This window comes from Onychomys torridus, chromosome 17 (assembly GCF_903995425.1).
Source record: "Onychomys torridus chromosome 17, mOncTor1.1, whole genome shotgun sequence".
NCBI classification, from domain to species: domain Eukaryota; kingdom Metazoa; phylum Chordata; class Mammalia; order Rodentia; family Cricetidae; genus Onychomys; species Onychomys torridus.
The window spans coordinates 19,565,800-19,580,141 of NC_050459.1; the positions used below are offsets into that span (position 1 = coordinate 19,565,800).

Below are 14,342 nucleotides of genomic sequence, written 5' to 3' on the forward strand. Positions count from 1 at the left end.
GAGGAGCTACAGGAAGCTAAGGGTTACTGGAGGAGGGGCAATCCTCAGCTGTTAAATAGTTTTCATTTTCATATTGTTTTACTTCTGTATACTTAACATTATCTTTAATTAAAAAAGTATGGGTGGATTCTGGGTATGGCTGAGGAGAAGGCTCAGAAGTTAAGAACAACTGATGGTCTTATAGAAGGCTTGGTTTCTGTTCCCAGCACCCATGTGGTGGCTCACAACCATTAGAAAGTCCAGTTCAAGGGGATGTGACATCCTCTTCTGGCCTCCATGTGCAACAACACACATGGTATACATACACACACACACATACATACATACATACATGCATACATACATACATGTATACATATATACATACACACACATACATACATACATATATACACACATACACATTTACATACATACACATATACATACATACACATATACACACATACATATATACACACATACACACACATACATACAAACATACACACATACTGGCAAACACTCATTTCATATGACATAAAATATAGTAATATATTTCACATGTCCTTCAAATGTTATGCATTGAGCCCATCACTTCAGTTCTGGTGCTTTTAGATTCTGGGATCTGCAGTTTGGGGGGAGGGGGTTTATTTGTTTGTTTGTTTTTTAATTTCCAGTTCTATGCTGAAATCTCAATCTGGACCACTAACATGATCAGGATTATTTAAAGTCCATGTCTGATGATCACTAGAAGATCCCTGATTCTCTTTTCATGGTGTATTATATAGTTTCAGTCACAATGTCTACACTTGTATTCCTGGCTCTTTGGTGTAGAAATCAGTCAAGGGTATAGAACATCTCTGGCCCTGGGTCCCCAAAGCCTCGAAAGCTTGTCTTGAGACGTCTCCCTGGGCAGAACTATAATTCTGCCTCCTCTGCCCTCCCAGTTCCGTGGAAGCTCTTCTGACCCGCTGGTTCCTGACTTGTCATCAGAACAGTGGAGGAGCGTGTGACGGAAACATCCTCCGCAAAGCCAGTCATCTCTGTGTCCTGCTCCGGCCCTGGCCCCACAGTCCCTACCTCCTCGGTCTCTTCCTGTCCAGAGGCTCGCATCCTCCTGCTCTAGCTTCTCCAGCCATTCTCTGTGGGAAAGCGGGTACCACCACCAAGTCTTCTACCAGGTCCTTGATTCTGAATTTCATACACACCGAAAGCTCTACAGGGTGGCAGCCTGACCCCGTTTTCGTTAAGATTTCTTTTCTGATGTTGTACTAATACAACAACACTCATATAAAAGTTCTTAGAAAGCTTTTTCACAAATCGTGTGCTATCCGAACTTGTTATAAGCTAAATTACCTAATACCTTGCCCTAAGTCAACTTTAAGTGGATATTGTAAGGCACTGACTCCTGGATTTTAATGTGGTCAAGTCATCCAAACCCCTTTCTTCCTGACCTTGATGGAAACTGCGGAGGCTGCTTGGCTGCATAGGTTGGTACTGGAAATCTGTTGGCAGTCATCGGCTGAAAAGAAAAGAAAGTGCATAGTTACTGCTAGAGTGCAATCATAAATCTGTCTTAGGCCTAAGGTTATTTTGTATAAAAGTAATTAATATACTTATCAGGCTACTTACAATGCTGATATTCAAAACTTTTTTGGTTAAATCAGCCAAGGGTGAGGATCAATGGCAGAGTGCTTTTCTAGCATGCATAAAGCTCCAAGATTGATCTCCAGGACAGCAGATTGAAAAGTATTTTCCTGTTCAACCCAACTTTACTACTAACTGTTATACTTCCTTATTTTAAGGCTGTATTTTCAAATTAAATAATGCTACGGTATAATGAAATTGAATTAACTAAAAACTGCCAATATATTTTAAGTAAAATATTCTGAAATTTTATTAGCTTATAGGCTTCTAATAGTTACCTAACTGGTACCATGAATGCCAATCACCTATTATCCCTAATATTAGAATTCATGATACTCTTCCTTGACACAGTGGTGAAATTCAGCAAATATGAACTGATCTGCAGTAGAAATAGACTGTAAAACAAGTCCAATGTTCTGTTTTCAGTCATCTGTAGCTTGTGCAGACAGAAAAATCAGTAAGGACACATCAGCCATGAACCATATACCAAACAGATACACAAATAACATTCCATTATATAGAGGCAAATACTCATTGTTCTCAAGTGCACTGAACATTCTCCATGAGAGAGCATTTGTTCAGCCACAAACCAAATCTTAAGAAATATAAGAATAGTGAAATCATCTCAAGTAGCCCATCCACAATGGCATGACTAAAATAAATATAAGAGAAATTTCAGAAAACTCAAAAGTGCACAGAAATTAAACACTACATTTCTGAACAATCATTGGGTTGAGAAATCAAGAGAGATACAGAAACACCTCAAGACAAAAATGTAAACACAGAATTAACAACGCTTGTAAGATCCATCTGAGGGAAATCTAAGGAGAGTTCACAGCAAACTTAAAGCACTAAATACCTACATCTAAAGGAGGACATGCCATTTCAAAAGGAGGAAATTCTCAAATAACGACCTAATGCTTTATTATAAAACCTACAAAAATAAAAATAAACCAATCATAAAAACTGTAAGAAGGAAATTCTATGATAAAGTTAGTAGAAGGAAAGAAAAAATAAAGAGGAGAGGAGAGATACTTGAAATAGTCAAGAAACATTTGTGAAGATGAGGATTAAGGTCTTGAAAAGATAAGAGCAAAATACTATTATCTAGACATGATGGTCAATACTGACTTTCATCTTGACAGGATCTAAAATTACCTCAGAGATGAGCCTCCAGCACACCTGTGAGGGATTAGCTTGATTAACTGGAGTTGGAAGACCCACCATGATGGAGGGTGGCAGGCACCATTCTTTGGGTTTGGGTTGTGGGCAGCTTCAAAAGGGGGAAGAGCTCACACTGCTCTCCTCTTCCTGACTGTCTCAAGATCCAGCTGCCTTTGCTTTCCTAACACAAAGGACTGTGCACCCTCGAACTGGGAGCCAAAATGAGCCCTTCTGTCTGGAAGCTGCTTTGCCAGGGTTCTTTATCAAAGCAAAAGGAAAAGGAACTGATACACCAGACTATCAGAAAAAGAAAGGATGGCAGATTCAGAACCGGAAGAGGAGGCATTATAATCCAAAATGCAGCCAAACAAATGATCCTTAAGCTGCTGCTGTGAACAACAAACTGAGTAAACTAGAAAAGAAATATGTGTCTAGAAACATGCAGCCTATCACTAGTGACTGGTGAATAAATAAAAAATCTAAACAGATGATTCACAAGTAAGATTTGGATCAGCAAGAACTAACCCAACGAATTTAACTAAGCTAAATGCTCATACAACCCAAGGCAACCCACAATGTCAATGCAATCCCTGTCAAAATTCCAGTGACGTGGAGTGTGTGAGTGACATGTGTGCAGGTGTGCACGCCACAGCTTGTATGTGGAAGTCAGAGGGCACCCTTGGGTACCAGTCCTTGCTAATCTCCCTTTCTGACCCAGTCTCTGTTGTTCATGCTGGGCACACCAGACTAGCTGGCCCAAGTGCTTCTGGGGCTTCTGTTTGCACCTCCAGTCTCAGTTGGGAACACCAAGATTACAGATGTGTGCTGTCATGACCAACTTCACATGGGTTCCAGGGATTCAAACGCAGGTCCCCAAAACTTTGAAAGCAAGCCCTTCACCCACTGAACCATTTCTCTGGCTAGGGCAATGGTATTTTTTTTTAAAAGATATTTTATATGTATGTTTTGCTTGAGTGTATGTAAGTGCACCCTGTGCATGCCTGGTGTCCAAGGAGGCCAGAAGCAGGCATCGGATCCCCCTGGAACTAGAACTCAGGGTGGTTGTGAGCTGCCATGAGGGTGTTGGGAACTGAACCCAGGGCCTCTGCAAGAGCAGCCAATGCTCTTAACTTCTGAGCTGTCTCTCCAGCCCCCAGGTCAACTGATTTTTGGCAGAAGTGCTAAGAAAACGCACTGGAGATACCACAGTCTTTTCACACACAAGTTACAGTTACAGAGGAGTAAACATTTCCCAATGAACAGAGCGACTAGATTATAATGATCTATTGTACACTTTAAATAACTACAAAAGGGCTGGTGGCACAGGTGTGCAATCTCAGATACTCAGAAAGCCGAACAGGAGAACTGTAAGTTCAAGGTCAACTTGGGAAACTTGAGGAAAAACCCTGTGTCAAAGAGGAAGGGCGGGTAGACAGCTCGGCGCCATCTGCTGCCTCCACACTACCTTCTTAAATAGCTAGCACTTGGTTAATGACTTTGTATTTACTATTTTACTTTATGTAAAATAATTTATGTGTATGACGATTTTGCCTGCACATTTGTGGCTACTGGACCCCTGGAACTGGGGTTATAGGTAGTTGTCACCACCATGTTAGTGCTGGGAATCGAACTCGGGTCTTCCAAAAGAGCAACAAGTCATCTCTCCGGCTCCAGGAATCATTTCTTTGTGTTATAAACATTCAAAATTCTTTCCTTTTGAGGTTCTTTTTTTCTGATTTGGTTGGCCAAGGCTGGATACAACTGAAGTGTCTACTGAGGGATGGATGAAGAGTATATCCTGATTTAATGAAACCTACACGCTCATGCCCCAGCTGGTAGTACTATTTGGGGAAGGGCTAGAAACAGTTTTGTGAAACTTACAGCTTCTCTAGATGGGCCGACTGGAGGAACATGCTGAGGACCCCCGAGCTGTCTAGAGATGCCTGGACCCCCAGGCTGTCTAGAGACGCTTGGGCCTCCAGGTTGTCTAGAGACACTTGGACCTCCAGGTTGTCTAGAGACACTTGGACCTCCAGGTTGTCTAGAGACATTAGGACCCCCAGACTGTCGAGACACGCTTGCTTGACTTCTGCCATCTGATCTGAAAGACATGAGTACTCGGAGTTAATTCATGAGCACATCTGTACAGGAATACTACACATAGCTTCAATTTTCCCAATGCAAAATAACCCTGTTGGTGATGGTAGCCATGACAACAGAAGAAGCTGAGGCCTCCGTGGTATTTTTAATGGCATTCACACAAATCTCATCCTTGTGGAACTAGAAGAGATTCCTAAGCCCATTTCAAAATTCAAGGACCTGAAATTCTAAGAATCTATGAAATTCAATCAATGAGGTCAGTGTTCTCCAACTTTTCTCCTCAATTTTTCTTAAAATCAGAGAAAATTAAAAGCAAATTCTGAGGTTGCATGCACATGTGAAGCCGTCACCCTAAAACTCAGCAAGTTCAGTGGCTGGAGCCACACCAGCTAAGCAATCGCCCCTCTGAGGAGCCAGAGAGCCTGCCAGGCAGGGATGCTTGGAGACTGCTCTCCCCATGTGACTAAAACTGCAGACTCGGACACAGTGATACAGGAAACTGTGATGGCCAGTGGGGGTAGGGGACAGAATACTTTCAAGTCTGAAGCTCCTCCTATCAGCACACTGCAGGAAAGTATAACACAGTATGCGACAAACATGGCCCCAAAGTCTACATGGACACCTGGAACCGTTATCAGAGCTATACAAGAACTGCATGTCCGTACTGGGCTTGGCTGATACTTCCTCATTTAACCTTTAAAAACCCTACAAAATAGGTAATATTATTATCCTCATTTTATAGGAAGTAAGCCCAGACTCAATGAGATATGCCAAATTTCAGTTCACATTTTTACCAAATTACTGACCAAAAAAATCTGAACTCCTATCTGGTTACAATGCCCTCATTAACATATTCTAAATACTGATTCAATGCTTTAGAAGTGACTTTTGATGGGGATGTTTAAGAAAGTTCAACATACGGACTGAAAAGCATCAGCTGTCTGAATTATAAAAACCTTAACTTTTTCCCACCAAAACTTAGGTCTTAAATTCCATTTTCAAAACTGAGAGTTGAAACTTCCTAAGAACTGATACATGAAAGGGAGACATGGAAGTTCCCCACACGTCTTATCTTTATCCCATGTTTCATCTCTTGTTAGAAAACCTAAATCAAAGGTCAGGCCCTCAATTCTACTTACAGCTATCAGAAACCAGCGCAAGGCACAATGAGCCCTAAGGACCACAGCATACAGACAGCTCACTCAGCCCTTTGTGTGGCTGCGTGTGTATGCCTGTGTGTGTAAGAGAGAGACTGTGTGTGTGTGAGTAATAAGGTGTCCGTAGACAGTCCAGACCAGCCTTGAACTCACGGCCCTCCTGCCTCAGCCTCCCAAGTGTTTGGACCACAAGCCCACGCCAGCAGGGCTGGACCCCCACCATCTTCACCCATGTTTATCCCATCCAAAGAACAGCCCAATATCACAGAACCCCATTTCTAAAAGATTTCTGAGTTCCAAGACAGATCACAAAGAGTGACTTTACATTACTTAGTACACATTAAAAAGGAGAAGCTAAGTAAGCTTACGCTTGCGACCTCTTCTTCCTAAAGAAGGTTTTCCGAAGGTCATTTCTCTTGACAAAGAGGAAAATGGCGAATGCAATAAGGGGAACGACCAGGAAGAAGAACACCAGAAGTCCGTCCCTCAGCGCCGTGCTCTTTGCTGGAAAGACAACACGCACATTAGATGTCAGTGCTCTCTACCCAGGATGGCCCAGGTAGTTGTACATTTTCACATCAGCATTGTTCTTATTTAATCTTCTAGTGTTTCTTCATGCAAACCCAAGAAAGGACAAAACACATCTCCCGGCATTCCTTCGTCACACAGGCACTACCGGGCATCACTTCTTCACCGGCTCCTGTCTGTCTACACCACACACACAGCCTTCCTTGCTCTCAATCCAGCTACATAGACAGAGAGGGGGCTCTGATACGTGCTGCTATTTGGTCAACATTTCAGTAATGAAGACATGTTATAACGTGGGACTTTGCTCTTAAGCCAGGCATGGCATATATACTCCGGCATGACCACAGAATAACTTTCCCCAGAGAAGATTTGTTCTACATCAGGGAAATGCATTCATCCTTTCTTAGATGTGTTACAACGCTGTCCTCCACAGTAATGGCTAAAATTTGGTACACTCCCAAGCGATATATAAAAATTTTCCATAGCCCCTACAAGGCCAAAATTCAGCTTTTTTTCCAACATGGTAGGTTAAAAAAAAGGCATCATATGTAACTTAAAATTAAGTTTTTATACTGAGTTGAGCATTTTTCCATGTTTTATACTGAATATTTGGTTTTCTTTTCCATTTCTTCAAGCTCATTATACATCATAGATTTAGCTTTGTCTACAATATGACATGGAAATTCGCCCATGGTGTTATTCTTTCCAGATGCAAATGACAGGATAAAATTGGCAAACCCTTAGACAAATCAAAAGAGATTTCGATCAATAAAATTCCAGTTGAAAGGGGAATATTACAACAGATCAAACTGAAATCCAGAAGATTATTAGAGAAGTTTTTACAAGTCCAATAAACGGGGAAATCCACAAGATATTGATTTAGACAGTCATCTCTCCCAATTAAGCCGGGAGAATATTAAGATCTACAAAGTCAACAACCACTGACCTTGCCGCTGTAACAGGAAGTCTTCCAACAATGAATGAAATAACTAGGCACAGGCAGACTCGCGGCTCAGTGCTCCAGACATTTAAAGACAAACTGACATGGGTTCCCTCAAACTCTTCCATGCATTAGAAAGGGAGGGAATCTTCCAACAGCAATCCTCAAAGCCAGTGTAACTCTTGTTCAGATTATGATAAAGATACATCAAGGAAGAAAACAAGGGAGATAAGCGGGGGGGCGCCTACAGATGAACATCCTTCATAGAAACAGATACAAAATCCTCAATAAAATACTTGAAAATCAAATTGTAAAACATACCTGAAAAATTATACACTATCGGGGTTGGGGATTTAGCTCAGTGGTAGAGCGCTTGCCTGGCAAGCGCAAGGCCTTGGGTTGGATCCTCAGCTCCACAAAAAAACAAAAACAAAACAAAAACAAAACCATACACTATCATTAAGATGGTTTCATTATATAAGGATGGCTCAACGTAGGGTGTAAATATGAAGAAAACGTCAGCACACATCTCAAGACACAGAAAAAGCCTGAGATGAAACTCAACACCCCCTCATGAGAAATACTGCATAAACCATGTGTGGAAGGCCCTCAACACAACAAACAATATACTGACCACAGCCAGGATGATTAAGGGGAACCAGCAAGCGTCTCCTCTAAAAGCAGCATCATGACAAGGGTGCCCCCCAGCCTTCGGCCTTCTTACTCACTGCGGTACTGAAAACTTACACGTGAAACCAGTCCAGAAACAGAAATGAAAGCCTCTAAGAGGAACGGAAGAAGTTCAATTACTCCTGTGTGCAGGTGCGATCATCTATACTGCAAACTCCCAAAGATGCCACCATATACTCTTAGAACCGATTTTTTAAATTTAGCTGGACCATTATATACTTTCAAGTGAAAACCCAATACATGGAAAAAACAAACAAACAAACAAACAGAAACCTACACCAGAGTAAGAGCAAACCAGGGAAATGGTCCCATTCATAGTAGCCCCAAAACAAAACAAACAATAAGAATCAAGGCATAAAACTAACTAAGAAGATAAAAAACCTCTATAATGAAAATGACAAAACCAAGAAAAAAGACACCCCACATGCTCACGGGCTGCTAAAATAACCTATTACCAAAGCCACCTGAGGCTCAATCACAGTGCCACCCTTCACAGAAATGGAAAAGACATCTGAAAACTCATTTGTAAACACAACAGGCCTCAGACAGACAAAGGCATTCTAAGCAAAATGAGCAGCGCATTATAGGTGCTCAATTTCAAAATACCCATAGTACAAAAACTCCGTAATGTTGGCATGACAACAGGCACATCGACTAACGGGGTCATGAGGTGACCCCACACAGACAGAACGAACTGAATCTGGATGGAGGAGACAGACAACCACTTCGGCAAAGTGTGGGAAAGTGGATGTCTGCACACACACCTGTCCCTGGTGTCACAAAGGATCAAGGGCCTCCATGTAAGACCCGACTCTGTGAGGTTACTACAGGGAAACACAGGAAGGAAGAACTTGAAGATACTAGCACGGAGATGTCCTGATTAGTTAGGAATCCGTAACTCAGGAAATAAAAGTAGGAACTAATCAGTAAGATTGCATCAAAGTAGAAAGCCTCTACATAACACAGTAAGTAGGCAAACTACAGAACACATGACAGGGACCGACAAGCTCAAATATTGAACACAAAAACAGTAATCCCATCCATGACCGGGCAGATAAACTAAAAACCTTTTCAAGAGTCATTGGGGAAGTACAAATCAAAACTCCCCTAAGATTCTGCCTCAGCCTAGTCACAACGATGATTCAGAGGAAACACAGAATGCTATTGAGGATGGAAGACAGGAAAAGGACATTGTGAGCTGTTGGTGGAAATCTTTTTAAAAGCCTAAAACCAGAATAAGTCGGCAATCAAGCTGCACTCCTCCTAAGGATATATCCAAAAGAACCAAGGTCATAGCAGAGATACATGCCTATCCATGTTTACCGTGGCATTATTCACAAGGTCCAAAGCAGGCCCTGTCTTAAATGACAGTGCCACTGATAATGTCCTAAATGATAGCAGAACTCTGACCAGGGAAACAGAAGGATTGCTACTGAGCAAATAGAAACCGCAAGTCAGCACTCCTCAGAAATCTCACGAAGTGAGTTTCTGTTTGTCAGGAAAAGCCATTATTTTCCCTACCTGCCCTCTACAGTCAATGACCTCCAGCAAAGAGCATCTAGGTCCCCATTAACCCAGACAAGCCTGCAACAGATCAAAGTCCCCATGCTAACTCCCAGGCTGTTCTGGCCCACACCCCACCTCTAGCTGCTTTAACTCCCAGGCTGTTCTGGTTCACACCCACCTCTAGCTGCTCTAACTCCCAAGCTGTGCTGGTTCGCACCTGCTCACCGCTGCCCCGCCCCCATACACACACACACACACACACACACACACACACACACACACACACACACACAAAACCTGCCTCCTTAAAACTGGTGAGGCTTTTCCCACCCACTGTTATCCTCTGCACTCAAGAGACAACTTGGAAGTGTGATCCCCCAATAAACCTTTCTTTCTTCCCACAGAGTAGTCTAGTTCAGTAGTTTCACTGTATTAAAATAAAGAACCAACTTAAGTGCCTGTCAATGAATGAATAAATATAATTATATAAATATAAACAAAGGAGTATTATTCATCAATAAAGAAAAAAGAAATTTTGTCATTTGTAAGAAAATAAAATTAGGGGCCAGAGAGATGGCTCAGTGGTTAAGAGCACGGGCTGCTCTTCCAGGGGACCCAGGTTCAATTCCCAGCATCCACACAGCAGCTCACAACTGTGAAGGCAAAAACACCAATGCATATAAAATAAATAATTTTTTTAAATGAAAAGAAAATTAGAGATTATTGTGTTAATCAAAATAAGGCAAACAGAAAAACTAGCTTCAAATGTTTTATCTCAAACACAGACTATGTTTTATAAAGCTAATGTTCTAAGAGCAGATGAGAAATTAATAAATGAAAAGAAAATGGAATAAGGCAACAGGGCAGAGTAGGACAGGGCAGTCAGGAGACAAGATATTAAACTCAAGCAAAGCCTGAAAACGCATGGATGGAGATTCATGACACTCATTAATATATAGCCACTATCTACTATTAATAAAAAACAAAAATCTACCGGTCACTTCCTTGTTAGTGTAGTGGTGAGTATCCCTGCCTGTCCCCAACAGGGGGAGCATCCTTCTTGGAGTCAGAGAGATGAGACCTGAGTTGGATTCCAGGCACCCACACAGTGGGAAAACCCTACTCAGACATGTTATTTTCTGACCTTCACACTCACATGGTATGGCACAGTCAGCCACACAGACAAAATTACATCAAATAGATTTTAATTTTTTAAAAGGGCCAGGGAGGTGGGTCAGCAGGTACAGGAACTTACATCAAGCCTGACAACCTGAGTTCAATCTCCAGGATGTACAGACTGGAAGGAGAGAATTTCCACACGTGTTGTGCCATGCATGTGCGCGTGCATGCACACTCAGGTGCACACACACTAAATAAAATAAAAACTTTTAATTTAAAAAAAATCTATATAAAAAATTTTAAAAATAAAATGCAAATATATACAAAGCATATATTTGATGAAGGATTTATATTCATAATATACAAGGAACTGTTAAATTTGAAAAAGGAAAAATTGAGGAAAAACATTGAACAGAGACATCAATAAATAAGATACGTTACTGAAAGCATGCATATGAAAAGATGCTCCACATCCTTAGTAACTAGGAGAATGCAATGTCAAAGCACAACTGAACACCACCATGTGTGTCAAGAATGGCTTCAGTGGCAAACACTGGCCCTAACTAATGTTAGGGAAGCTCCACAGACCCTCAGGGGACACAGACAGTATCCAGCACCAACTGTGCTCTGACTATACACACACACACCTGTGACAAAGTCTACTTACACAAGGGCATGGTAAGAGGCTAACAGTAATGAGTAGGAAAGTAGAACCGTTACAGCGTGCTGCAATACGTATTACATGAACATGGGTTTTTTCTTTCCAAAACATCTCACTGCCTGTGCTCCCCCTACCTCTTATGACGATGTGTGAGATGATGTATGTCTTTTTGCTGAGTGTGAGGTTAACAGCGACATGCACCTGACAATGAGTCAGGGCAGGACCAACTACTTTGAGCAACCCTGGATCAATGAACCACAGAGATTTTCCAAACAGCCTCTGGTCATGAGCCACAGCTGCAGACAGTGTTGGGCTCCCGCAGCCACTTTGGGAAGACCTGGCAATTTCTGGCAATACCAAACATGTACCTATGATCTAGTTACCCCACTAAGTGTTCGCCCAAGGAAAGAAAGCTTATCTTCTCCCAGGAAAATAAAAATGAGATGTTCTTTTTTTTGTTTTTGTTTTAAGATTTATTTTATTTATTATGTATACAGAAGAGGGCACCAGATCTCATTGCAGATGGTTGTGAGCCACCATGTGGGTGCTGGGAATTGAACTCAGGACCTCTGGAAGAGCTTTCAGTGCTCTTAACCTCTGAGCCTTCTCTCCAGCCCGAGATGTTCTTAAAAAGCAATCACAGTGGCATGTGGAAAAGAGAGGAGGAGCAGACTCATTGAGATTGGGGCAGGTAGGGAACACACCTACCAGAAATAAGAAACTACAGCGTGAGTAGCAATGGGCCCTGAGGTAACGAAGGAATTACTTCTTGCTGGAGCACAGTGAAGTGTGGCTGGAAGCTGAGCTGAGGGGATGCAGGCTGGGCCCATCCTAACAGCTGTGGGGAGGCACTGAGTTGAGAGCAAGGACACATAGCAAGAGCTGCAAGGAGAACACCAGAGACCTCTGGTGAGATCTGGGCCCACACAGCAGGAAGCAAGGTGGTGGGAGAGCTAGAGGAGGGCTAACCTCTAAGGGCAGGCACAGACCTGAAAGGAAAGGGTTTACTAAACTAAAACCCCAGAAATGTCTGCGAGCAAAGCAGGAAACAGAATGAACTCAATTCCAATGCACAGTGGATGAGGCGTCTGAAGAAAGGGATGCAGATGCCGGCTCGTGCCCAGGGCAGCTGCAGGCCACACCAATGCCCTCCAGTGTTACTTGCCATTATATGTCGGCCCGCTGTCCACACTTCCTCCGTAGCCTTTAGTTTCGCAATGTGGGGGAGCCCAGCCGTTTTCACAGTGACAGTTTTTATTGCTATTACACACCTTTAAAACAAGCAAAACAGCATGTGTTAATTGTGAGTGTGCTCTGAATCAACCACAGAATGGGAACCAAGAAGAAGAAATTCATACAAACTCATTACCCGCCCCCCACCCCCAGACAGGATCTCTGTTTGTTTGTTTGTTTGTTTGTTTTGTTTTGTTTTTGTTTTTGTTCTTCGAGACGGTTTCTCTGTGTAGTTTTGGTGCCTGTCCTGGATCTCGATCTGTAGACCAGGCTGGCCTCGAACTCACAGAGATCTGCCTGGCTCTGCCTCCCGAGTGCTGGGATTAAAGGTGTGAGCCACCACCCCCCGGCTCCAGACAGGATCTCACTGTGCAGCACTGGCTAGATTGGAACCCACTCTGTGGACATGCACCAACACACCTAGCAAGTGTGTGTGTGTGTGTGTGTGTGTGTGTGTGTGTGTGTGTGTGTGTGTGTTTTAAATGAAACATTTGCCAACAAACAAATTCTCCCAAGATCTACCTAGGAACTGTGGGAATTCTCATCTAATCCTCTTTGGGATTGACACCTCAGCACTACCACTAGGAACAAACCAAAGGGAACACTGCTTACCCCATGGCCGTGACATTTTTCCTGAATGTCACAGTCATAATTCAGGACAGAAGCATTTACACACTGGAAATTCCTACAAATCTGAAAAAATAAACAAAGAATTAAGTGATATACAGAAAAACTGGACACATTAAAAAGAATACCAGGGCCAGGAGATGGTGGTACATGCCTTTAATGCCAGCACTTGGGAGGCAGAGGCAGGAGGATCTCTGTGAATTCAAGGCCAGCCTGGTCTACAGAGTGAGTTCCAGGACAACCAGGGCTACACAGAGAAACCCTGTCTCGAAAAACAAAACAAAAGAATATCAGAGGGAAAAAAGATCAGCATCATGATTTCACTGAAGGATTCTTATTTTTAATTTCTTATTACATTTTGATTTGGTGTGTGTGTGTGTGCATACAGCTACGGGCAAGCACATGTGAATATTCATACAAGTGAATGACAATGTGTGTGTGTAAGTCAAGGGACAACCTCTGGTTGGTTCTGTCCCAAGGATGGAATTCAGGTCATTAGGCTGACTTTGACAACAGGTATCTTTACCCACTGAGTCATCTTGCTTACTGGACCCATCTTTGGGGAATTCTTCAAACTTTCAAGGCATAGTTAATTCCAATATTATATACATACACTTTAATGTAGAAAGAGTGAAATTAACTAAGTAACACAGAACTAATGATTAAAAAGACAAAGATTATACGAAGGCCAGGAAGAATGATTCAATGATTCAAGTCTATTTTTGATATGAGTATAGAAATGAAGACCTTAGGAAAATATTCACAAAGGAATTTTTTTCAAATCGAAGGAAACCACATGCTGAGTATGATAGTGCACATCTGTAACCCCAACACTTGGGAGACTAAGGCAGGAGGACCATGAGTTTGAGGTCAAAATAGGCTCTCCAGTGAAACCCTTGCTTAAAATATTAATAATAATGATAATAATATAATAAAATAAAATAAAAAGTAATGGAGAGTTGCTGGTAAACCTAGAAATAGTTCCATT

The 14,342-nt window shown here is 42.1% G+C and overlaps 1 protein-coding gene across 1 annotated transcript in view; it reads right to left on the reverse strand.

Annotated features, from left to right (window-relative positions):
* Adam9 (ADAM metallopeptidase domain 9) overlaps positions 1-14,342 on the reverse strand; it is an 82,349-nt gene that overhangs the window by 1,943 nt on the left and 66,064 nt on the right. The window contains exons 17-21 of the mRNA XM_036209386.1: positions 13,340-13,420; positions 12,660-12,765; positions 6,419-6,554; positions 4,675-4,894; positions 1,437-1,504 (exon numbers count right to left, since the gene is read on the reverse strand). Coding sequence (XP_036065279.1) covers positions 1,437-1,504; positions 4,675-4,894; positions 6,419-6,554; positions 12,660-12,765; positions 13,340-13,420 — 611 coding nt within the window. The remainder of the gene's footprint in view (positions 1-1,436; positions 1,505-4,674; positions 4,895-6,418; positions 6,555-12,659; positions 12,766-13,339; positions 13,421-14,342) is intronic.